Below are 27,670 nucleotides of genomic sequence, written 5' to 3' on the forward strand. Positions count from 1 at the left end.
CACTTGCTCTCGACAGATAATTAAATTTTATTTTTCCCCAAATATTTTCTAGAGAATTACATTTAGGTCTAATGACCACAATAAAATACCATTACCCTTAAAACACAAGTGAGACTCTGAAGCCTTTTTGATTGGTGAACAAATAAAAAAAAAAAAGAGTCATTTAATTTCTGTGAAGCCTCCCTAAAGCCAATAATGGTGAATCCTCCACCATTTGGTTGTGCTCCAGGGAATGAAGTCATGACCAAGGAGAGAAAGATATTTTAATAGTTGACTCTCTTTAAATTTTGTTACTCACATGACTTCCCAGTATTAATGGTATAATTCAGATTTTCTTATATGTCATACAGACTAAGCAATGATTACAAATTAAGAATTTTGAATATGTGGTGGAAATTGACTTGTCAGTTCTTAGACCTTATCATATAAAGTCAATAGCAAATATTTATTTATATTCCTGAAATTTAATCTCAATGACTTCTAAAAAATTGTCAGTAACCTTTCAGTGCCCCCCATATTAGTGCTGGTATTTGTTGATCAAGCTAATTGAAGCTATTAATGCTTATTATAAATTAATTGGCCTTCTGCCCATGACCTACCAATTCACTTTTAAATGAGAAAATAGATGAAAAAGTTTAGTAGATATCAATCTTGTTTCATTTTTAGTTTATATATATTCTTTGTACCCTATTATTAGCTACTTATTCAATATTCTTTAACTCGTAATTTTTATCTGTAAAAGGCATATGGAAATTTTTTTCTATTACAATATATATCACATACTGTTTAGGAGAGACCAAACAAACAAACAAAAGAAAAAATATTCAAAATATGCTCTTACTACAAATCCTCTATGCATTAATTCACAATGGGAGTTCATTTTAGCAATAGTACAAATATATCTCAATCCTGACATTTTCATATTTTTAAATGGGTAGCATGCTTGCATGTTCCATAATTTTTCTTTTTACCCTACCATTCATTTGTCATTTCTAAATATAATTTTAAGCTTACTGCCTGAAAGCACTTGCCTATTATTTGTTTAAAAATCAACCCAATTACTTCAGGTTTACTTACAGCCTCGAAGATGGAGTTCCATGATCAACAGGAATTGACTCCCTCTTTAGCTGAGCCATTAGACAAGAAGGAGTCAGAGAAACAGATAAAGCCTGGTGAAGACCTTAAACATGCTGCCTTAGTTTCTCAGCCTGAGACAATTAAAAGTTCCCCTGATAAAAAGGACATGCAAGGCGCAGAAGAAGAAAGAGCACCACTCACTCTATTTGGGCACACTCTTGGTTCCGGCCTAGAAGACACGAAACAGAAGACAGAACCAAGCCTAGTAGTACCTGGTATTGGTCTCCCTGCAGAAACCCCAGCTCCAAAAGATCAAAAGAACTGGTTCATCGAAATGCCAATGGAAGCAAAAAATGATGAGTGGGGTTTAGTTGCTCCAATATCTCCTGGCCCCCTAACACCCATGAAGAAAAAAGACGTACTTGAGGATATCCCAAAATGGGAAGGGAAACAATTTGATTCTCCCATGCCAAGTCCCTTTCAGGGTGGAAGCTTCACTCTTCCTTTAGATGTCATGAAGAATGAAGTAGTTGGAGAAGTATCACCCTTTGCTGCTGCCCTATTACAACTAAGTAATAAAAAATCTCTAGAAGAAACCAGTGGCCTAGTGACTGCCAAAGACGTTGCTAAAGTTGAAGAGCCCTATAAGGATAAACCTGACAAAATGGCAGATGCACCAGCCTCAGAGGCAACGATTTCACCTAATGTTGCCCACATTCCGATTGTGGAAGAATGTGTCCCAGAGAAAGTTTTAGGAGAGGAAAAAGGAGCAATGAAGCAAGAGAGTGTGCAGAAAAAAGAGACGTCCACCCTTAGTGGACAGGAATCTACACTTACTGAGAAGGAACCTCAGCTAAAGCTTGAAGAAAAAACAACTAGTTCTGACAAGGAAACCATGCCAAAAGAGAGTGAACTCCCAAAATTAACCGGTAAAGAAACCGATGTAATTCAACCCTCCATAAAGCACACTTTCTCAGAAGAAGAACAAAAAGGCCAAGAGCCTACCACGAATGCATCAAAACAGGAGTCATTCCCTGTAAGTCTGGAGCAAACAGTTACAAACACAGCCATGGCCTCTACGACACTGGAGAACGTCAGGAAGGAACCAGCCGCACTAAGTGAAAAGAGTGCAATTGAGGACCTTTTTGAAGAAAAAGTTGCTGACAAAGATAATAAAGTTGAAGGAGTTGGGGCTGCAACATGTGCTGAGCTTAACATGCCATTTTACGAAGATAAATCAGGCATGTCCAAGTACTTTGAAACATCTGCCTTGAAAGAAGAAGTGACAAAAAGCATTCAGCCAGGCAGTGATTACTATGAACTGAGTGACACAAGAGAAAATGCCCAAGTGTCTTTTGATACTGTATCTCCCATGTATAAAAATGGCGACAAGACACTTCAGGCAGGTAAAGAACCCCAGCCCAATGCTGCAGCCCAAGAAGCAGGGTATAGCACTTTTGCAAAGAGTTATCCATCTGATTTACCTGAAGAACCTAGTTCTCCTCAAGAAAGAATGTTCACTATTGATCCAAAAGTGTATGGAGAGAAAAGGGATCTCCACAGTAAGAATAAGGATGATTTGACACTAAGCAGGAGTTTAGGACTTGGTGGCAGGTCTGCAATAGAACAAAGGAGCATGTCAATCAATTTGCCCATGTCTTGCCTGGATTCCATAGCCCTTGGATTTAACTTTGGTCGGGGGCATGATCTCTCTCCATTGGCTTCTGATATTCTGACCAACACTAGTGGAAGTATGGACGAAGGGGATGATTACCTTCCAGCCACTACACCTGCACTGGAGAAAGCCCCTTGCTTCCCAATAGAAAGTAAAGAGGAAGAAGAACAGATAGAGGGAGAAAAAGCTACTGGAGAGCCAAGCACTCAAGTTGAAACATTGTGTGAGTCGCCTTTCCTAGCCAAAGATTATTACAAAAACGGTACTGTCATGGCCCCTGACCTGCCTGAAATGCTAGATCTGGCAGGAACAAGGTCAAGACTAGCTTCTGTGAGTGCAGAGGAGGCAGCCAGGCGGAAATCAGTCCCATCAGAGACTGTGGTTGAGGAGAGGAGTACTGGCTTGCCCCCTGTCGCAGATGAAAATCACATCATCGTAAAAACAGACAGTCAGATTGAAGACCTGGGCTACTGTGTGTTCAATAAATACACAGTCCCACTTCCATCACCTGTTCAAGACAGTGAGAACTTATCAGGAGAGAGTGGTTCCTTTCATGAAGGCACTGATGATAAAGTGCGAAGAGATTTGGCCACAGACCTTTCATTGATTGAAGTAAAACTGGCAGCTGCTGGAAGAGTCAAAGATGAGTTCAGTGCTGAGAAAGAAGTGTCCCCACATGTCTCTGGTGACAAACCAGGACTGAGTAGGGAGTTTGATCAGGAGAGGAAAGCTAATGAGAAGCTGGATACCGTACTAGAAAAGAGTGAAGAACATGCTGATTCAAAAGAACATTCCAAGGAAACAGAAGATAACATTGAAACATTTGGATTAGGAGTAACCTACGAGCATGCTTTGGCCAAAGAACTGACAGTGTCAAAGGATGCATCACTTCTCATGGCTGAGAAAGCAGAGAAAAGTCTTAGTTCAGTGCCAGAGGTAGCTGAGGTAGAACCATCCAAGGAAACTCACCCAGAACTGGATTTCAGTGCAAAGAAAGCTAACCAAGGTCAGTTAGATATTAAAGTCAGTGACTTTGGACAAATGGCCTCGGGGTTAAACATAAATGCTGGACAAGCAACAGAGCTTAAACTCGAAGCTACACAGGCTCTCACTCCCTCATCCGCAGCACCTCAGGATGCAGATATGTTTATGGGTGTTGAGTCTGGCCACATGAAAGAAGGCACCAGAGTCAGTGACACTGCAGAAATCAAGGAGAAGGTGGCCAAGCCTGACTTGGTGCACCAGGAAGCTGTAGACAAAGAAGAGTCGTACGAGTCCAGTGGTGAACATGAAAGCCTGACCATGGAGTCCCTGAAGCCTGATGAGGGCAAGAAGGAAACATCCCCAGAAGCTTCTCTAATTCAAGACGAGATTGCCATCAAATTGTCAGTGGAAATACCTTGTGCACCTGCTGTTTCAGAGGCTGATTTAGCCCCAGATGAGAGAGCAGATGTCCAGATGGAATTTATTCAGCTGCCAAAAGAAGAAAGCAAAGAGACCCCTGGTATCTCTATCACACCCTCTGAGGCTACAGAGCCATCGCTTGAAGGCATTGTGGCTGAACCAGCAGAAGCTCAGAGTGAGGAAGAAGAGATAGAAGCCCGAGGAGAATACGATAAACTGCTTTTTCGCTCAGACACCCTTCAGATTACTGACCTGGGTGTCTCAGGTATCAGGGGAGAATCGGGGGAGACCTGCCCAGGTGAACACAAAGGAGTGATTGAGTCTGTTGTGACTATTGAGGATGATTTCATCACCGTAGTGCAAACCACAACGGATGAAGGGGAGTCGGGTTCCCACAGCGTGCGTTTCGCAGCCATAGAGCAGCCTGAGGTGGAAAGGAGACTGTCCCCTCCTGGTGAGGAACAGCTCAAAATAGAAGAAGCAGCTGAAGCCCAGGCAGAACCCAAGGATGGCTCCCCAGAGGCTCCGGCTTCCCCTGAGAGAGAAGAGGTTGGGCTCTCAGAATACAAGGCAGAAACCTATGACGATTACAAAGACGAGACCACCATTGATGACTCCATCATGGATGCTGACAGCCTCTGGGTGGATACTCAAGGTGTGCATTTTTTTTTTTTAATTTTCTGCTCCCAAATACAATTCGATAACCTAATGGATTTTTTTTTTTTCATTTTAAACATTTTTAAAAATCCCTTTATCTCTTTATTTTGCATTTTGTTAAAAAGATGAAGGATTTTGTACATTTCTTACTAATGTTTTTGTTGTTGTTCTTGTCATGATGTGCTTTGATCCGCAGATGATGATAGGAGCATCATGACAGAGCAGTTAGAAACTATTCCTAAAGACGAGAAAGCTGAAAAGGAAGCTCGGAGACCATCTCTTGAGAAACATAGAAAAGAAAAGCCTTTTAAAACCGGGAGAGGCAGAATTTCCACTCCTGAAAGAAAAATAGCTAAAAAGGAACCTAGCACAGTCTCCAGAGATGAAGTGAGAAGGAAAAAAGGTTCATTTAACAATCACTTCTTTAAAAATGTATTTGAAGTAATTCATTATTACTCTTTTGTAGAAAAAGAACTGCATAGCCATGGTAACTATTTATGAAATTTTGTTTGGTTTTCCTCCAAGTGTTTATTTTTTCCTGATGGTATGCTTTTTGTGTTTTCTTATTCATAGCAGTTTATAAGAAGGCTGAACTTGCTAAAAAAACAGAAGTTCAGGCCCACTCTCCTTCCAGGAAATTCATTTTAAAACCTGCTATCAAATATACTAGACCAACTCATCTCTCCTGTGTTAAGCGGAAAACGACAGGTGACTGTTCAATTCTGCAATGTGGCTGGCAAACATAGACATGTTTTTTGTTGTTGTTGTTTTTTTAATCTCATTACGGTAGCAGCTTCTTCATTTGTTTTTCTTTCAAGAATCTCAGCCGTCATGAACAATTTCGCTATTAAGTGTCTTGTATCATTATTATTTTTCCCCCTTCCTGCAAAAGAGGTCATGATCATCTTTGTTTCTTTGTCATGCTCAGACTTAACAGTGATTGTATCTTGGCATTGTTCTCTAGTGTCACCGTCTGGGGATTCCTATTTTCATTCTGTGTGTTTGGTTAGACGATGGCGATGACTATACTGTGGTATGCACTCTCATTGTTTTGTTTATTTTTCTCCCTCATGCTTAAAGCCATACATATTTGTCCTAGTTTCTATATTGTTACTGCCAGATCTGTTACTGATGTTGATGAACTTCCTGAAAACCACCAAGAATGCATAGTGACTTTGAGATTGAAAATGAAAAGCAAATCGGGGGTTAAATAGTGGTTGCAAAATTGCTTTGGAACACAAAAGGAAAAAAGGAAAAAAAAGGAAAAGATATTGTCTGGAAATCCTTTGGATTTTATTTCCCATATCCAAAATTATGAAGGTTTTCAATCTACTGTGCTACATCTCATAGCTGACATTTCGTTATTGGGATTTCCTTAAATGGGTTGCCTCCAAACTCCTAAATTTTCCTATATTATTCAGTGTTCAAACTTCGAAGATAAAAACTATTTCCCCCCAAATTTCTTAGAACTTAGGTCTATTCCTATTTTACTACCTTATTTTATTTATTTTTTGTCTTCTTCAAATATACTTGTTTTCTGCTGTTGGAAAAAGTGACGGAATGAAGGAGTGAAACATGTTACAAATCCTATAAAAACCATACAGGTATCTATGATGCAAAATCTATTCCTAAATTTCAGTGCTGACTATTTATTTAAATGTACAATTATAGTAGGATAATCTTAATTTACAATATATCTTATTTTAGCATTTATTAAGGGGCATTCTTGCAGGCTACAAAATAAGATATCAGATTGCTAAATCAGAAAGGAATATTTCCTTCCCATTAAACATTAGAAGTGCCTTTTTATAAATATTCAGGAGGTTTTAAATGTCAAGAGCAGCATTAACCTTTATAAGAAAAGGAAAATCAAGGTAATTAATGATTTTATGATAGCCACAGAAAATCCCAAGTGTTTCGTATTTTTGTTCTTCACGTAAGGATCATTTCATTTGCTTTCCTTCAAGATCTAGTCTTTAAGGCAGTATTTGAAAATGGAAGGCTTATAATTATACACAAACCTTGATGATAAAGGCTCTGAATGAGCAGTTTCTCTAAGTTAACAGTTAAGAATTAACATGACATCTCTAAATCTGGTATCACCTCTTACTTAGTTCACTTTTATTAAACTTGGGATTTTTCTTCTAGTTAGACAAATGCTTGGGCAGGTAAAAATCTCTTGGTTTGGGCATAAAAATATCCTATATCCTACCTAAAATAATGAAAGTATATATCAGGATTGTAGAATTTCAGAGATAATGTCAAATGGTTTGAAGTACCTGCATGTCAGATTCAGTTTACCTCACAGAGAGTTAAATTGTTGTTTTAATTTATTCATAAAAGAAAATGTAAGATCTTTGGACTATTTGGGATCTTCCCTTATTCTCTTCAAATATTAAGATACTGAAGCAGAAAGCATATACAAACATGGTGTCATTGGCTTGAAGCAAACTATATGTATCACAGAAATTTGAGATATCTTATAGAAATAGTAAGGAAGCATCATTTGCTCTGCTTTTTTTTTTAAAAAAGAAAAAATCAGTTCCAGAATCTGTGAATAATCTTACTAACCACTCCTAAATAGCATGTAGCATATTGTAGACAGTTATTATTTTTGTGCTAGAGCTGCAGATGGCTTAAGAAACCTTTTTGAAACTCATTCGAAGTGCTTATAAGGATAAGCATTTTTTTCCCCTGAATTCTTCTCTCTTGTGAAACAAAATTAAGGAGGGAGTAAACAAACAAGCTTGTGTCTTTTGTTTTCTAAGCACAGCTTTTAAATACAGACAGTTTTCCACAACACAGAGGAAATCGATGACAGATATTTAAGTCAAGTCAGGTAAGTCATCAACAGAAAATATGCTAGAGATAATGGAGTTTAAAATTGAAGCAGAAGTATAAAATAGCAGCAAGAGAAACAACAGTAACAGATGTGGTAATAATGTCATACAGTAAGTGCATGTGTAGAACATGTTCTATATTGCTGAATTTAAAATTCCTTTCCTGTTTTCTCTTTGACAAGCTATTTTTTTTCCCTTCACTTCTCATGTGGTGCGTTTCACATCAAACAAATGTGTCATTCACGTTGTGAAAGAAAGGGTTTCAGAGGGAATGGGGTTGGCTGACTAAGACAGTTTGGAATATAAAATGCAGAAATATGTGTAGGTATGTGAATGGCTACAAAAAGAGGGTTTGGGAATCTCGGTGAACTGCCTTTTGTATCAGGTCAATCCAAGAAACAGTCAGGCCCCTTTCCTTTGACTCCACAGCATTCAGAGAACTATTCTGTGACTTCCATTCTAAAGGATCTATCCTCGTGTAATAGCAATTTAAAAGTACATTGGTAACCAATAGACAAGTATTTGGTGTGCGTACCTGTGCTTTGGTAAACACTGGGTTATTATATTCGTTGGCACACACTGTAATGGGAGCCACATGCCATAATGTTGGTATTCAGGTTTCTTCACTTACTGAATTTGAGTTTAAATATAAGCAAAATTTTGCTTTGCATTAATCCGTTGACACAACTGAATATCCAAAGGGTATTGAAAAATACATTTATGTGGTTTTTAGCCGCTAAGTTTGGGGTTGTTTGTGTCTTCTCTTTTCCATAGCAGCAGGTGGTGAATCAACTCATGCTCCCAGTGTGTTTAAACAGGCAAAGGACAAAGTCTCTGTGAGTAAAATAATTTTTTCCTTGTTCTGCATTTGAAGTTCTCTTTTGTATTAGTGGCAGCGTTTAATAACTTTCGGTATAATTTAGACGTTAGCTGTTTACTCTTACATGTAATTTTAAATCATTCACTCACCCAGAATGAGTCTTGGTGGCATCTGGCTGTGTCTTAATGTACTGTGGAATGACATGTGATGGGAGTTGGTGAGAGCTGATCTGGGATTAAGGCTGCCTCTTTAGCATTAAAACAAAACGTGTAAAAACAAACAAACAAACAAAAAAAACGTGTGAAATAGCATGATGATCTGGCAAAAGTGGGGGAGCCCAATTATTTATTTTTCATAGATTCAAGATTAACCATTATAATCAACATAAAAACTATATTTCATAGTACATATTTGTTTTTACGAAATAAGAATATGAAATGTGGATGAGCAAAAATAAGTAAAAACATACATAATCCCCTTATCTAAAAATAACTACAGTTACCATTTTGATGTAAAATATTTTTTTCTATACATTTATCGGTTTAATAACGAAAATGGAAACACTGTATCAGTTATTTAATTAAACAGTAAACAGATTTCCATGTAATTAAACATTCTTGTACATCATTTTAATGACTACATAACATTGCATTTTACTTATTTACAGTGATATGCTTAATCAATTCCCTATTGTTTCACATTCAAACTATTGGTTGTTATTTTAGCAATATATTTCTTTAGGATAATTTACTAAGTAGTGTAATTATTGTTTTAAGGAGGCAGTCTGTATTAAAGTTTTTGCTACATATTGTCAAATTGTCCTCCACTAAGATTCTACTGACTTTTATGTCCTCCTGCTCTGCATGAGAGTGCCCATGTTTATTATTGTTACTAGGTATTTCTAGACTTTTTCTACATTGACCAAATAAGTTGAAATATCTTATTGTTCTAATTTGGTTTTATTAGTAATATTTAACTTCCATCATAATGTATTTGACCCCCTTTATACTCTTCTACCACCCTCCATCCCCCCTTACCCTCTGGTAACCAATATGACTCTGCCTGGTGAGCACACAGTGCAATATAGATGATGTGTTATAGAATTGTACACTTGAAACCTATATAATTTTACTAAACAGTGTCACCACCAATAAATTTAATTAAAAAAAGAAAACATGATGAAATATCCATACACAGCTATTAGAACAGCGAAAATAAAAATAAATTCTGACAATACCATAAACAAACAAACAAACAAAAAATTCAGCATGTGGCCTACAAAAAAAATAATAATAACAAAATAATATTTAACTTCTTCATATGTTTATAAATCTTTTATATTTCTTCTTTTATGAATTTTATGTTTTATATTATTAACCGTATTTTTTAAACTTTCAAAAGACCAAAGCCAACATGAAGTATTTTTCTCCTTATTGAAGGAAAAAAAATCAAAAGACTATTAATGAAATCCAAAAATAACAACAAATAATTTGAATGATGTTAATTAGTAGCATATCACAATGTTCTAGGTCTTAGCCTTCATATATGTTAGGTAAATCACAATTCTTTGCTTAGCTTTTAAAAAAACTAGTAAGATTTTAAACTTCCACTTTTTATTTATTGTGAAAAATAGGAATTCACTTCCAATAACAACCAGACCTTCTATATCATCTTGAACCCAAGGGGCCTTACGTTGATAAAAACATATATGTGTATATATATATTTAATTTTATAAATATTTACAGATATGTTCTTGAATATATGGCAAGCAATAAAATCCATTTATTGTTTTAGTAAATATTAGTCTTTATTTTGAAAATACTGTGATTTCAAGATTTGTATCTCTTTACTATCTGTTTCTGATGAAGAACTAGTGAGCTGTGGTGTTTTAAGAGCAGGGTTATAAAACAGACCAGGCCCAAATCTTATTAACTATATTTTTCCTCCTGTGTCTTAATTTTCCAAAAATAAGGGGAGCAGTAAGAATTCCTGTATCATAAGTTGTGAACATTAAGTGTAGTAATTTTATAAAATAGTACAGTGTATAATGCGTAACATAGTATTTTTTCAATGAACAATGATGATTGTTATTGTTGTTATTATTATTTGAAAGGTGGAAACCTTTAGGAGCAGATGTGGAAAGTATATTTGAGCTTTCCCCCTTTAGGACAGAATTCAAATGTACGTTGTATGAAAAACCTTTAGAACATTTTCAAGTCCCTTGGTCTTTGACTAACTCAACAGGAATCGACATTCAATGCTTACACTTACGACAGTAACCATATACATTCTCTCACACAAAACTAACTTTTTTCCTTGTAAATGCCCTTCTTGTCTTTCTGAAGATTAGACCACCATTCTTTCTAACTTTTTCTCATTTAACATTCTTTTTTTCTTCTTTGTATCCTCATTCTCTTCCAAAGTTTCCTAAAACCCTAAGATTAACTTTTATTTATCTCTGATAGTACATCCATCAGAACAGTTATCTGATTTTTCAATTGATCTTTATTGTGAATCTGACCTATAGTCCTTCATTTTATTTGGATTTTTGTTTGTTTATTTGTTTTATTTTGTTTTTAGCATAGAATTAATAGTTGTCTTTTATAATTTGACGCAATCCAATTTCTCCATTTTTCTTGCCTCTGTCACACCTTTGGTTATTTCACTATTCTGTGGATAGCATCAATCAAAAAAAATAAAAGTCTTCTGCTGACCCAGTTAATACTTCCCACACAAAGTGCTGGGTCTGTAAAACAAGAAATGATTTGTGCAATATGTGAATACTTATGCTTCTGTTAAAGTGGCTAAGGAAGTTAAAACAAAATACAAAATCTCAGCCTCAACTGCTATTTTTGTAGCAGCTAAATCATATTAATTATTTGAAGATAAAATCTCCTTGGCTTTGTCATACTTGTCTGAATTTTTAATAGAGTCTCCCATGAGACTGTGGCATGTGAGCATAGCTTTCTCCAATAGCCATGCACATCCAACCCACTTACTTAAACTTGCTGACAATCTCCCCGGAGATTATCAACACCTGTAAATTAAGTCTTGTGATTTTTATGGGCAATCTTTTCAGTGCTGACTTTCGTTTTTAGAATTTATAGCACATCTTACAAACTGTAGCCTATGTATAAAAATGTTATGAATTTTGTGGTATAACTTCATCCCCAGTATGCATTTTATTCATAAAATGAACTCATTACATATAAACTCTGCAATTTTCTGATGAAATCAATGTAGATAATCTAAAAATATATTTTCTCAATTTAAAAAAAGTTACATTATTAGATTTTAAATATACTTTGTTCTAAAGTTCTTGAAATGTGACCAAGATATCAGTTATATATACATCTTAAGGGCTGTGCTTATCACAGGAAAAATTCTAACTGACTCTCGAGATATTTTCCAATATGGTATCATCGTAAGACCTATGGATTAATCAGACTTTATACACAGAACCCATAAAGGATATTTTAATTTATATTCTGATATACGAGTATTCTTAAGTCAAAAAGAGGTATTCAATGAAAATCTCATTCTCACATAAATATACATCTCAATCACTGATTATAACCATTTATTATGTGTTCTTATTAAAAGTATACATTTAATTTGTTATGTGTTTATACGTTTTTAAAATTTTCCTTTTACTTCATAGTTCGGTTTATTTTGTGCTTTTGTTTGTTTTCTTTCATGGCTAGAACTCTACCTTGTCAAAGATTCCTGCCTTACAGGGTAACACAAAGTCCCCAAGAAGCAGCTCAGCCTACCCTAGCGTGACAAAAAGGGCTATATTTTCTGACAATTTTTTAATACAGCCCACCTCAGCGGGCTCCACAGACCGTTTGCCATACTCAGAATCAGGGAACAAGGTAAGGCAGCAGAGTAATCAAAGGCACAGAAAGGAGTATTATTTGGGGAAAGGTTATAGCAGTAAATGTATGAAAACAAAGACTTTAAATTCCAAAAGGTTTGACATATAAACAGTAGACCTTATGAAGAACAAATGCCAATGAAAAGTTTCAAAAGCTATAAACATTCTAACCATTAAAAAAATAGAAAATGCCTTTTTTTGTTTATCATCCATTATTAATTAATTTATTTGATATTTAATAAAACTTCAAATACAAATAAAACACATTAAATATAACATTACATATAGCATATTATATATAACCTTGTATAATCTAATAATAACACATTATAGTACCTATAATGTAATAGACAATTTGGACTTGGCATCAGACACATCAGGATTTAATACTAATCTCTGCCACTTACCAACATGGTGATCTTGAAAAAATTACGTAAACTGATTAAATCTGTTTCCTTAGGTATAAAATGCATATGGTGTTTTGTGGTAAGAATTAAATTATAAGTAGATATAAAGTGTTTGGATTTCCTGTCACATACATACACAATGTGTGGCAGTGGTCATTGTTAGGAATATTATGCTTGCGGTGTCATACTGCCAGTCCTTGCTGATTAATAAATTATCATGCAAATGGAGATTTTTTAGTAAAATTACTAATTTACTGAAAATTGCATGAGTGAATTCATTTTCCCTGTGTTATTTAGAATTGAAACTTCACAATCAACTACTAACACTAACTCCAAAATAGTATATTTTTATAAAACCTTTATGCAACTATGAATTCTTTCTAAGTTTTGAAGTAGAAATGCCTTGAAGCATATGAAATTCAGTAGTGTATAGTGAAAGGAATTCTAGCAGCGCAGGAGGAATAATAGCTAGAGCAATGTAATCGATTTGTATTATTACAATAAAGATTTACAAGAACCCAATGTCCTTTTGTTTTCCCCAATCAGGATGGATTAACCAAGAGCCCAGAAAAGCGCTCTTCTCTGCCGAGACCCTCCTCCATTCTCCCTCCTCGCAGAGGTGTATCAGGAGACAGAGATGAGAATTCCTTCTCTCTCAACAGTTCTATTGCCTCTTCATCACGGCGGACCACTAGTAAGTTTCTTTTGGCTGGCTTCCTTTTCAATCATTTTTTAAAATCCCTAAGTGAAGTAGAGTTTATGTGTTTATACTTTACAAATAAAACATGCTTTAAAAACAGATTACATTTATCCTAAGAATCAGAAAATCCAGACTGTTGATGGGTCCAAAATATCTGAGTCAAAACGATTTATGGAGGAAATGAGTACATACTGGTTTATTATCCATCAAACAAGATGAAAACAAAGTCATTTTTCTCAGAATATATTTCTCTTTTCTTTCAAGTTTAGAGTAAAAAGCAATTTGAAAAAGAAGTACTTAATAGAGAAAACCAATAGTCAGGCATTTTAAATATATGTATTTATATAAATTTAACCCTTCTTAGAATTCTAAGTCCTAAAATCCATAGCTAGAATGTCAACGATTAAAACCTTCTCAATTTGATCCTACTCAATTTGTCTTCCAGTGAGGCTGTAAACATAGCATGTTCTGTGCAGTAGCTTCAATTTCTTTTGACTGATGGCCCATCATGAGGTGGTTGGCAATTATCACAATTTATGTAAAGAATATAAAAATGTTCCAATCATTACCCACTTACATGTTGTGTTGCTGCAAAGACTATCTAGTAAAGCTTGGGTTCAAGTTGTTTTTGTAAATATATTTATATTACAATAATATCTACCATTTATTGAGCACATGTAGATGCTAAAACCTGAAGACACATTTTTCACTCAATTAACAATGCTGATGGTTAGGTATTAACAACCTCATCAAACCTACTGAGGAAAAAAACTGACCTTTTAGAGAGTGTAACTTGTCCAATGCTGCACAGCTGATAAATGGTTGAATTTGGTTTTCAGCCCACTGATAACTTCGCAACCTGTCCTCTTAACGTCTTCTCTACATTTATTTGTTAGAAATAGTTTTAGAGAACTGCTTTGTAGAACTGCACTTGGAGAGTAGTATCTGTCATTTAAAATCCATTACAAAATGGTGGAAATTGTTACTGCTATCACATTGTGGTTGATTTCACCACTTGTTTTTTAAATATTGAATAAACGATCCACTTCAAATGTGACTATTTTTCATGACATTTAAACAATGATTGTTTTTTTTGTGTGTTTTTTTGGTCTACAATGAAAGTGTTTATTACCATTAAAGCACTTGTGCTCTACATCATTTAGTTTTGTGAAGTATTAACATCTTTTTAAATGCGTGCTCGGAACATTTTGCAATCACTAAAACTCTTATTTACGTTAGCAAAAATGTAATATTAACATGAAACTTGCAAAGAAGGCATTTAAGAGTTAGTACTCTCCAGAGAAAAAACTTTAATTCCAAATATCTGGAGTTGAAATTGTGCTTGACCCCAACTCTGTTGAGATAATACAAAGGCATCAAGTGCTTCCTACAAGCACACCTCGCTGTGGAAGCAAAATGATACTTTCTCCATAAAACCACATTTTCAAGCCACTGTGCTCTGCCTTGTAAAATGTATCTGTGTATAAATGGCTTTTAATGTTCTGAGTCAATTCTATTTTGACTTTCTAACTTTACTTAGCTTTATAAATGTTGCATTGCATTATTTGGCTGTGAACATAGCTGATATTCTGATAACCTAAGGATATAGGGTTCATTTTATCTTTACTAAAATAAATATCTCTAGCTAAAAGGCACAGGGACAATTAGAAGAGGATGCAATTTGCCTATCTTCTTAGCTGCACACAAGAATGTTCTGACATTTTGTACAGCTACTGAAAAGGTTTGAAAGAAACAATGCTATGCAGTAAGTTCATTTAGCCCAAGAGGAGTGAAAAGCATTGTCATTGAGGACTTGACAAGATAAATAAGCACAGTTTAATAAAATAAGTCATAATTTTTTTAAAAAAATTGTTTTAGTGTCTTTAGTGATTTTTCTTCTTTCTCCGGATGTAACACAAAACTTTCATCCTTCAGTTTTCGAAAGCTTAAAGCTGTTTTCTAAGTATAGATATTTCTTTCCTTTTAGTGAAAATTGTTATGCACATCCAGAATATTGCTTAAGCTTAGTCTCCATGAAGTAAAAAAAAAACCAAAAAAAAAAAAAACACAAAAAAACAAACAAACAAAAACCTCTGCACACTTTGATAAATTGAGGACATACTAAGTTCAGGTCCCATGAAAGGCAGCCGTGGTAGGTACAGTGGCAAATAGTACAGAGCTTTTTCCCTCACCAAAATACCTGAGCTATTCAGAGGTTATGAAATCTTAGAGAAACCATTTAAGAAAGAAATAAGGTTTCTGAAGAGATTTTTCAGAAGGACGTAGTGACTGACCCAACCCAAGTCAAAACCTTGGTCCATAAACAAACTTTGTAGTGAAGAAGCTACAAAAAGCCAAGGTGGTTGTGGTTGTATCATCCTGGTCTTGAAATACTCTTTTTGTGGAAAGCAATAAAAATGCATACTAATGTATCACTTCAGTCTTCTCACATCCCATTTTACATTGTCAGTTGAAGAGTTTACCTATGGTTTGCCCTTCTGTGACACAATACCAAAAGATCAAGGGCAACTTTCACTTGATATGAGAAAACTGTTCACTAAAAGAGGAAGTAAAATTGTTTTGTGTTTCTCCAGAGATTGAACCTAGACCACTGGGTAGATTTGCATTGTCTGTACATTACAGTTATCTAAGAAGCTTTCTTGAGCTCACTATTTGTAAATATTTAAGCAAAGATTAATTGTCCTCCTTGTCAGGAAGAACTCCCTGCACTGATGATCATTTGCATTAGATGACAAATCCTTTCCACTTCATTGGTTTTAAAATTATTGAGTTATACTTTTATCCTCTATAATATTTCTATAAAATTCACTAACTTTTTACAAAGTACACGTGCTCAGTAGTAAAAAATAAAAATCATGCCCTTCCTATAAAGTACAAAAAAGTAAAAGAATCTGTATAATATATGTGTGATATAAATAAGTATTCTTTGATTAGAATCAATGTGTTATTCTAAGAGAAAAGGTTTTTATGTTAAAGAAAAGTTCAACAAATATTAAGAAGCTACATATCATATCTGGTTTAGAATTTAATATCATCTGGGTAAATGGGCCTCAATTGTCCTCATTTTCAAATTAGGGATGAGAACTAGAGCTGCCTTTATTGTGAGTGTTGTTTTGGTTGTCAAATGTTTGGTATTTACAAAAGTGCTTTGAAATTAGTAAGGTGTTATACTTTTATTTATATCATTATTATTTCAAAAAAGCATTTGAAATTGCATTCAAAAACATTTTAAAAATATAATTTAGGAGAAATTTAGTATAGGAAAATTGAGGGGAACGGGTTAAATGACAAAATGAGCTAAGGTCAAGTTGAGATAAAAAAATGCATTTTGCAATATCCTATATAATTGACAGAGAGGGGTTATTATATTAATCTGACTCTAAACTACCTAACTAATAATGAAAGTAGAGGAGCAAAAACAATCAGGTACAAGATTCACTGTGAATATATTGTTAAAACGTCCTGGTTTTCTAAGGAGAGAAATGTCCACCTGGGTGTCAGAATGAACTTACTACAGAGAAGAATGAATGGTCTGCATATCACACAAAGAATCTTCAGTAAATATGAGCCCACCTAGGACATTAAGTGCAGACTTTTTTGTGCAAATACAGGCATATCTGTTTGCCTTAATGATCACAGAAGTAAAACATAGTTTTTGACACATTCATAGTAAGAATTAAGAAGAACAAATCAGGAAAACCCAAGTTTTCCTCTTGCATTGATTGCAGTGCATATTCAAAGAAATGTCACCAGGTTGTGAGCCAAAAAAAAAAAAAAAGGTGCTCTCACCTTTTAGAGCATTGTTGTAATTCATAAATATTCTAAACACTTTAGAAATTTAATGTATTGTGAGTTCTAACAATTATGGGGAGAAGGCTATCTTGAGGAGCACTTTCTGATGCTGTGGTTTTGGCTTTGTTTTATTTGTTGATGCAGGGTCAGAGCCCATTCGCAGAGCAGGAAAAAGTGGCACTTCAACACCCACTACCCCTGGATCAACTGCCATCACTCCTGGCACCCCACCAAGCTACTCTTCACGCACACCAGGCACTCCTGGAACCCCTAGCTATCCCAGGACCCCTCACACACCAGGAACTCCCAAATCAGCCATCTTGGTGCCCAGTGAGAAGAAAGTCGCCATTATACGTACTCCTCCAAAATCTCCCGCTACTCCCAAGCAGCTCCGGCTTATTAACCAACCACTGCCAGACCTGAAGAATGTCAAATCCAAAATCGGATCAACAGACAACATCAAATACCAGCCGAAAGGGGGACAGGTAAGTGTCATATGAATACCTATTTGCTGCCAGGTGTAAAAACCCCACTAATTATTATGATGCCTTCTTCATATTATAAGCTTACAGTTGTGCCCATAAAAGGGAGGTGGAGATGTTAAAGAGTTATTGGTTACGATTCATTGCCAAAAGTTTGGACCTTATGTGAGAAAGCTAGTGTATAAAATATAATGAAAATCACACAACATGGGCATTTCTTCTGGTTATTAGTAGATAAAAATTGACTTGACCATATAGGAGAATCTTTCTTTTGATTGCCTAACAGAACTTTTTTGTACATATTTCTATTGCCTTGTGGATTAAAATTACATTTCTGATATAAATTTGAGTGTTCTATTTTAGATCCTGACTGTGAGCTCATCTGACTATATTTTAGGGATTTCAGTTTTATCTCCTTCCTTCTTCGCCAAGGAGTTCCTGTTATATCTTCTACCATTTCCCCATGTTCACTTAAAAACCACAGCATGGTTTACCAAGTTCTTCTCTGGCTGCTATTACCTAAATCTTGCAAAGGGCAGATATTCATGTTGATAATAAATAAACAGTGATATATGGTTCTGATTAATAGAGTTACTGGACTAAAACCCTATTTAAGATTAATTGTATTGAATAGAGTTATTAGTAAAGTTCTGTGTATTAACTCTTAACTCTAGCTCCAGAGCAAACATTCACATCTTTTCCAACCAGGGAGCTTTGAGTTCTGTCTTGACCTTGTTTTTACACTGTATGTTTAGACAAAGCAATTAGCCTGGAAGGAGACAATAACAAATATCATTTAGTGTTTCCCTTGAGATATTGATCTACCCGTGGAATAGTTTGACAGTTTTTGTCATTGACATGATAAACACCAACCTTGAGAGAAAGAGGAAAGTAATAATTTGCTTTGTACATGGGCAAACTTGCAGTGCCCTCTCACTATCCTGAGAGAGCCTTTCCTTTTAACCTCAATATTCTTTTCTGCCACTCTTTTTCTTGTCTCTGATATTTTCTGCCACTGATTTGTGGTATCCTTCCTTCCTGCCAAGAAAATGTATTTTCAGGCAGGTTTAAAGAAAGATCTTACTAAAAAGTGAAGCTATCAAGGACTCCTACTCACTATTGGAAGAAAAACTCAGTGTTGCTCCTTCCTTTAGCAACAGAATATTTTGCCGTCTCATTTTGATTCTATTCATGAAAGCCAAAGAAGTTGAGAAAAATCAACCGAAGTTAGGGAAGGGGTACTCAGTTTGCCCTTTTCAGGACAACTATAACATTCTATAAAACTGTAGTCATAGAAAGATGCTTTGTCGTAGAACGATGTTATTAAAAATATGAGCCACAAGTACACTTTTTAAGCAAAACACACACATATATATATATGCTACCAAATTTGAACCTATAATTCCAAAAATCTCATATTATTCTTGCATTCATCAATTTTGCACATCCAAGAGAAGGAAATATTTTGGGTCTTTGGGAAATAACCCAATGTCTTATTATTTTTATATTTATACATAAATAATTTGAAAGAGTAAGTTGAATAAAATCAATCTAGTACCAATTTAAAAGTGTGTCAATTTAGTTTTTGGTGAGACCCCTTAAAATAGAGTAACATTATGTATATTTAAATTCAATTCTCTTCATAAATATGCCATATCTTAGTATTCTCCTTAATTAAATGTGGGGTTTACTGCTTATATTCTGGAAAATATTGATACTTAAAAGTATCTATTTCTTCTTAGAATCACAGAGAATATAGATTATTTACAAGATATTTTATTGAAACCAGAAATAAAATTCAATAAAAAGGGGATCATTATTGATATAGTTTGATATAGAAATTCTGTAATATATGGTTTCATTCAAAGCGCTCCTCAAGGTAGAAACAAAAATTGTGGTTATAGCCCTACTTTGCTGGAGTCATTGAGGTTAAACCAATCTGAACAATATGAAAACTTATTTTTATTGTCTTTATGCTTCTTTATAATATCTGGTTGCAAATATTTCTATGTCTAAGTTTAATTGACTTCTATCCTTGGTAATTCATAAAATTGATATAAAGGTGTCTATTCTTTTGAGCTGAACTAAAACTGCCCTAGAGATTATGAAAATTAAGGACTAATAAAGACATGTAGCAAAAAAAAATTGCAGAAAGTACAAAAATAGCCTTGAAATCATGGTGTCATTTGAAGAAAATCTCTCGTTTAATAAGGGAAGTGTTAACCTGCCACAAAATTATCCTATCTAAGCATCAGATAACTTGGGAAAAATTTGTAACAGTGAAGTTATGAAGTGACTTTTGTTGAAAGCAAGAAGTATACCCTCACCAAGATAAGAAACAGATGGAAGGAAGATATTTGCCCTTTGTTTTGTCGTAGATGGTATCAATACATTTAAATTGCAGGAGGAGATGAATTGGGAAACTGAAATGCACTGCAGTTGACCTGTCTTTGTATGAAAAATGTATCACTCAATACTTTAACACTATCCCCACAAAAGCGTCTTTTCAGTATATGATCTTCTCAAGTACAGGCAGTGAGGAGTTCTTTCTTTCCTCGTGTTAAACTGGAGGTTTTGACTGGATTGTTAGAGTTCCTACTTTATAGAATGACTAGCAAAATGTTTTGTGTTAAAACTTCTTATAAATCATCAAGATGACATGCTAAAAACCTTTGGTATCTGATGGAGAATTCATAAATGCACTCTGTTGGGGAACTTGAAGCCACATGCATGTTGTTCCCAATAGTAAATTGATAATCCTAGGATATGTGAATGGACAATAGCCATCCCAGAGTCATTGAAGAGGACAGGATAATAGCAATACTTTCTGTAGGAGCCATGTTTTGCAATATAGATATGTGGTCTGTACATATGGAGAAAAATAGGCACATACTTCTCATTAATGAAGATGAGAGTAAATTTGTAGATGTAACCTTAATCCATCTGCATAGGCTCTATTGTCATAAAATTTTGAATGGTTAGATTGTATGTAAATGATTTAGTTTTAAAAACTTTATTATTGTTGTTTTAAAGTTTGTGCCATCACTAAGAATTGGGAGAGGAAATGTATAATAAAAGATATATATGTCTTGGGAGTTCAAAAACTTTCCAAGTTAGGAAGCTTTATTATTTGCCCCAATTTGAACATTTATTGCTCTTCCACATGTATAGGTTTTGTGCTTGTAGCTGTTATCTTTCCTGTTACTGTCCAGTTTTCTATTTGCAAAGAGGCTCAGCTCAATGGCTTAGTTCCACAAGGCAAATCAGCGCCTAATGGCATAGATAAACTAGCTGAAGATAGGGACGCTTGACAGAAAGCAATCAAGTTAATCTTTTTAGCTAAAACCAATTCATCCTGTTGGAAAGAATACATGCAATCCTGAATTCACTGTAGATAGTGAGCTTGGCTAATTTAACTCAAGGCAGAGGTCAGACTATCTTATTAAGTGTATTTGAAACTATTTCAATGTAGTTAGCTCCCTAATCTACATTAAATCTAAATCTCAACTTTGGAATAAATAGTTTTAGTTTTTTAAGAATACAGTTTCTTGATTAAACAAAGGTAGGAAAATAATTTCTCTAAATGTGTGGCATAAAAACATGTAAGCAACAACACAATGAATGGTACTTTTTACCTTTTCTATGTATTTCTTATAGGCACATTGATATGTATGGAATATGCCTACATGTTTTGATAGGTCTGTTTTTTTCTCCATCAGCATTATGAAGATCAGCATACAAAGCACAATTTTTGTACCTTTGTGATAGTTGAAATTTACTAATGAAGTGGTTTCACAGAGGCTGTTTTCATTTACAGCTTGTTGGATAGGGTAGTTAAGTAGATGATGATCTCTGCATGGCTATTTCTATGGATTGATGGATAGCCTTAGGAATTAGGCACTTCTGCTTCATTCATGGACCGGTCAGTCATTTTCAGGTCAGCTGGGCTAGTGATAGCATATTCAAGCAAGTCATTCCTGTTCAAGTAAACAACATTATTCATCTTGTGTATAAAGAATCTTGTAGAATTTGTCAGCTTATTACTGTCCAGTCGATGTTACCCTAGCATCTTTTAAAAAGAATTTATTTAAACAAATCCATTACAGTAGAACCTATAAAGTATATTCTTACATTCTAGAAATAAAGCTGTCTAATTTCTATCTCTCAGTTCTAAACCGATCCATTGAATTTGGGAACATTGAATGTCCGAGATAGTCAGCTTCTTATAGTCCAACTTTCATATTTTCACAGAATAAGAAACAAGTTCTCACATTACCTATTTGCTTATAATGTCATCCTTTAATGGCTGAGCTACAAAGTCAGGTTCTATAATTTTTATTTAATGCATAATCACTTGTCTACAAAGTATGCAGTTTTATATACATTAGTCTTTTTTGTTTGTTTGTTTACTTTAACTTTTGTTGCACAACATGAAAATGGTAATATTGGTTAGTACTCTCTTCCACACCAAGGTTTTACCATATCACGATTGAAATTTGAAGCTTCTGACTTTTTATAATATTTATATGAAGTAATTTAATGCAGATAATGTGTTATATGAATACACCATTGAAAAGTTGAGACCGTTAAATTTGGAAAGTTATGTTGCATTTTTTTTTATCAATTTTTTGTATTCTCCTACAACCGACAGATAATTTTTTAAATTATTCTAAAAATCAGGGTTTTAAAATAGAGGGCAGTTAGCTAACTTGTGAATTCCTATAGATAATCAAGGACCAATAATAAAATATTAATTCTAAAATCAAGCTTGACATCTTTAAAATAACATGGTGAGCTATCGTATATCTCCTAAGTAATTCCATAAACTCAAAGTAGTATATTCATTTACTCAACCATGGATTCAACAGGTATTTATTGAGTACCTATTATTAAGTGTTATACTAAGTTCTGGGTACTGAGAACATACTGAACAAAACTTTAGACAGCAATTCCTGAAATGCTTACCTTCGTGAAATTTACTTCCAAGAAGGAAAAGAAAACAAACAAACAAACACATAAAAATCATATAGGAAATGTAAGAAAATGCTAAGAGTGAAAGAGAAAAATAAAGCCAAGAAAGAGGCTTAGAATATTTTGAGGGGAAATTGCATTTCTGATAGAGTGAGTAGGAAAGGCCTGAGAACATGATATTTGAATAAAGACTTCAAGGAAGTGAGGGAATCAGCCATGCGGATAATTGGGGAAAAGTATCTCAGGCAGAGGAAATGCACATGCAAAGGCCCTGAGGTGGAAGCAGGCCTCACAGGATCCTGGCAGGATTGGGGTGAGATCCATCTTGTCCTCAGGGTCTAGTACATAGCAAGTGCTCAATAAATATTTGTTGAGTGAAAGTTGAATGACTGTAGTATACCATATGCATGGAGAGATGCATTCTTTCCAGTGACTTACTGGATACATGTGAATGCCTCATGCCATTACAGGTGTTACCCAAAGAAACTTCCCATGTTTGGGCCACAGTGAATTTGGCTAAAACAATACTGGACCATGAAGTAAGAGCTGAGTTCTTGGTCCAGCTTTCCTGTTAAATTATTGTGTAACCTTAGATACTAACCTCTCTGGTCCTCAGGTTTCTTATTTGTAGAGTAGAAGCATCAAAATAATACTTGTTTTTGTATATAGCACCATCCTACTTTAAATAGACTATGGAGTCATTTTGTCAGGTCTGTGGTTTGCTTAGAGTATGATAGTGATTTTGCATTATAGCTCATAGAAAAAAACACTCATTTAGTTATTCTAATAGACTCCATAATAAGTACTTGTGCCACAAAGGGCAAGCTGAAGTTTAGTAAAAAATCAGTTTCTGAAATGGAAAAGGAGTGTGACTGTGGAAGAGGGATCATTAGAGAGAAAAGAAGGAGGAAATGAAATGAGTGAAACATGGAGTGGTCTCTTTTTTATTTATATTTTCTTATAAAGTTTTAAGCATTATCCTGAAATCTTTTTTGGCCTTTCATATGCTCATCTGAATGAGTTGCTTTCAATTTTATATTCATGGAAAAAATGGAATTCTAGAGGCAATTAATAAATTATAGTGTAACAGGATTTTTGTCTCATTATATAAAATTATGATGGTCACCACTGTGAAGGTCTACTAAACATTACTAATGTGTAGGTAAATTTATAAAATTTAAATTATATTTAAATTTAATTAAACTTAAATATAATTAAATTTAAATTTCTAAAATAAAATTATAAATTTTATAAACTAAAGGAGAGGGATTGAAGCTTGTTTCAATTTTTTTTCTTATTCATATATGTATTCTTTCATCAAACATTTACTAAGATTCTTCTGGGTACTATATGACAAAAGGAGAATGAGACAAGGCATGGGTCTATAATCCAGGCAGAAAAGAGGTGGTTTTTATTTTTTGCCCCCCTTGGTGTATTGCCTGTATTTAATTTTAATTTTTTTCCAAACCATTTTTTTCATCTCTTTAGGGCTAGAAATAAGTGCTAAATAAGAGAGTAATAAAATACCACCATGAGCTAAAAATACAGTCAACCCAGCATGAGGAAAAACTGTACACTGAAATACATTGTATTTCATTGACAAGGGGCCCACTCTATATGCAATAAAACTTTTATAACTATAATTCAAACATCTTTTGTAGGGTAATGAAAAGTTTTGGAACTAGGCTTCATAAATAGTAATTATTAAAAAGTATGAAAAATTACTGCTTTGGGATTACAAAGTTGAGACCTGTAGAGTACTTTTTCTTTTTCTTTCTTTCTTTCGTTCTTTTTTTTTTTTTTTTTTTGCTTGCTGTTCATTTACAAGCCAAGGAAGGACATCAGGATAGCATTCAATCTCAGGTTGTTTTCAAACAACTGGACAGACTGTTTAAAAGTTACTGTCTTTACCAACTCGGTTAACTATTCCTTAAAATGTCTTAAAAATTTAAACTAAAGAAAAAATGTAATGTCAAGAAATTATAGCATATGAACTTATTATCTGTTAAGTTTCATGAATCACATGCTGTTCTAGTCATAACTTCCCTTCCAGCACCCACTGAGAGACCAGTTAAAACTATTTAACAGTGAGGCTAATGATTGAACTCAATGCCTATTCTACCAAAATGATCTTTCCACAACCGAAATGCCCATCGATCAACAATGGGATAAAGAAACTGTGGTACATTTATACAATGGAGTACTACTCGACCATAAAAAAGAATGAAATCTTACCATTTGCAGCAACATGGATGGACCTTGACAATATTATGCTAAGTGAAATAAGTCAGTCGGAGAAAGCCAAGTACCTTATGATCTCACTTATATGTGGAATCTAAGAACAGAATTAATGAGCAAACAGAATAGAAATAAACTCAGAGATATAGAAAAAACAATGTTGGTTGCTGGATGGGAGGGGGAAGGGATCGGGGAGAAAGTGAAGGGATTAGAAAGAGCAAATTAGTAGACACAATATAGTTATGGAGATATGAAATACAGAATAGGGACTATAATCAACAATAATCAAAAGTTCTTTCCAAATTTTTCAGCATTATCTATTAACCCCAGAGTTTTCAAATATGGTTCTACTTTGCTGTGCCATGTGACACAACTTGCATAGAAAAATTGGACTGACACCTTAATGGGCCCTCCAACTTATACTTTTACTTTAGAATTCTGTGGAATTGTATGTTTTGACATAAACTATTTTTTCTATTTAAGTGTGTACTCAACTGTATTTATTGTTTATATTTGATATGCTTTGTTTCGAAGAAGTTATTCATTAGTATAAGCCATATTGGCTCATTAAAATTCAGACTGCATCATAAAGTTTGTATACTTGTATGCATTTTAATCAGGGCACAGGGTTGTTAACAGATGAGTTTTTGAAAAACATCATTTGCTACAGAGAACTTTCAGTTTTCAGGAATATCTGATGTAGTCATATTTTTGTTTTAATATATGATGCCTCAGGACTCTATAGAGGCTAGATAAGTAGTTTTTATTAAAATTGAATGTTATAGAATGGGAAACGCTTTTGAGAGAGTAGAAAAGTGTTTTTATAATGCAAGGACAAAGGAAGCCTTCATTTTAAGCACTCCTGAGAAATAAGGCAAACCCAAAGGAAAAGCTTAATCCCCTATAAAGTTAAAGGGAAGTCAGTTTAGTATCACAGTACACTACCCTTTAAAAAAAAAAAAAAGGGCATTTTTTTCCTATGACAACATTCGAAAAAGAAATGATGTTGCAATTGATGTTCATACCCAGGAGATGCCTGAACAGCCTAGCTCTAGATTGTGGAAGAGGCAAGAGCAGAATCCAAACTTTGGGACTCCCACTTACTCTCCATATCTCACTACTTTGAGCCAATATGTGGATCTTTTGATAAAGCAAGCAGCATCAGATAGTGTCAAATTATTTAAAAAAAAAAAATTCAAAATCTGATTTTCAAGAAATTCACGTTGACATTCAGATTAATGCCTCTGTAAGTAAGGATTGTATTTTCTTTTATATTTTTCATATTTCTAATCTCTAGTAAGAGAGATTTAATATTGCTTACAGACATACCCTTCATTTTGTCTTCCTGTTCTTCCTTAGAATAACTCCACTTGGGGAAAAAAAGAGTTAATTTGTCTAAAGGAGCAATTAAACTTGTATGCAGAGAGAGTACAACGGCTGATCATTTTAGTTGCACCATCATGATAAAATCAAACTAGAAGTACACCAGGACTATCCAGAAAGTAATCACAGTGTTCTTTCCTAGTATGTTGGATGAATACATAGAATTAGTAAAAAGTAAAATAAAATAATTCTGATTAATTATTCAATTACATTAACCTATTCTTTATAACTCTTCATGTTTCTATGACCCTTATGTGAATGAAAAGTCAACTGTGTATGCAAGTAAATCACCAACGTTTGCCCATGAGACTGAAATCCTTTTTTGCTGGCCTCCCACTGTGGAGGGACTGACCCTTGAAGGATGATCTATCTTCAACTAGCAAGAGTTGATAACATAAAGCATGGGGATGAACTTGAAAATATAAACAAGGTCCGTAAAGTATGAAATGTAACACAATCTGGCCCAAAATGTAAAATACTAAGAGACGGCTCAAATACCAGAATTGCTGAGAACCCTGGTCATATGGCTAAGAAGTTTTGATGCATTTAATAGGAAATAGAGAGTTTGGGAGAATTCTGAATAAGGCATAGCTTTAGGAGGATGATCCAGCTGATTGATGTAATACGTTTCACTTCCTTTATGAAGTATGCAGAAGGAAAGATTGTTACTCTTTCAAATCACCCCATTTTGCATTAATAGTACAAGCAAAATTTTTGGATGAATGAAATTGATAAAGATTAAAATGTGTTGTAGAGTTAATCTTCGGTAATGATGACTCAAATACTTTTTCCATATCATAAATATAAAAAATTAGTTAATTGGCCAAATAGAAGTTTGTTATATACATTTTTAGACAATCTTTAACATGTTAAAATAATTTTTCTTTGACATAGGCTTTTAAGAAAATAAAGTTCAATGAAAATTCTCCCCAAAGAAAGGTATTTTTTAGATTTTAAATTTGATTTAGATCCATCCATAGAACATGGAGAGTTAAAACTCAACTCTGTTAAACAACTAATCTTGAGTGAAGCTTTATCCTTTGCAACAGCCATCTATTTTTCTATTTTATGTAATTTTTGTGTGTGAGAACTGCTGGTATTTGTGGAATTAACTCTCTGAGGTGTTAATTATTTGTAAATGATCCTAGAGATCTTTGCCATGAAGATTGTCATTTTTCTGAGTCATAAATGTGAGTCATATGGACTAGGTGGGTGCTCAGTTGTAAGTTGTCAAGCTAGAGGGTAAATTATACTGAGCATCAAGTATCCATTGCCCTACGGGTTTTGTTTTCATCTACTCAACAATCAAGTACTATGGTGAATAT

General features: G+C 34.3%; 1 protein-coding gene across 50 annotated transcripts in view; it reads left to right on the forward strand.

The window, feature by feature from the left end:
* The window catches only part of MAP2 (microtubule associated protein 2), a 261,099-nt gene that overhangs the window by 221,357 nt on the left and 12,072 nt on the right, over positions 1-27,670 (forward strand). For 21 of the 50 annotated variants that reach the window (XM_074312293.1, XM_074312259.1, XM_074312340.1 and 18 more), the window contains 7 exons: positions 1,068-4,811; positions 5,010-5,216; positions 5,387-5,521; positions 8,428-8,489; positions 12,179-12,349; positions 13,305-13,452; positions 17,416-17,756. In XM_074312293.1, coding sequence (XP_074168394.1) covers positions 1,068-4,811; positions 5,010-5,216; positions 5,387-5,521; positions 8,428-8,489; positions 12,179-12,349; positions 13,305-13,452; positions 17,416-17,756 — 4,808 coding nt within the window. The remainder of the gene's footprint in view (positions 1-1,067; positions 4,812-5,009; positions 5,217-5,386; positions 5,522-8,427; positions 8,490-12,178; positions 12,350-13,304; positions 13,453-17,415; positions 17,757-27,670) is intronic. The other 29 variants (XM_074312346.1, XM_074312362.1, XM_074312406.1 and 26 more) reach the window with 13 other exon arrangements.

This window comes from Rhinolophus sinicus, linkage group LG01, assembly GCF_036562045.2.
Source record: "Rhinolophus sinicus isolate RSC01 linkage group LG01, ASM3656204v1, whole genome shotgun sequence".
Taxonomy (NCBI): domain Eukaryota; kingdom Metazoa; phylum Chordata; class Mammalia; order Chiroptera; family Rhinolophidae; genus Rhinolophus; species Rhinolophus sinicus.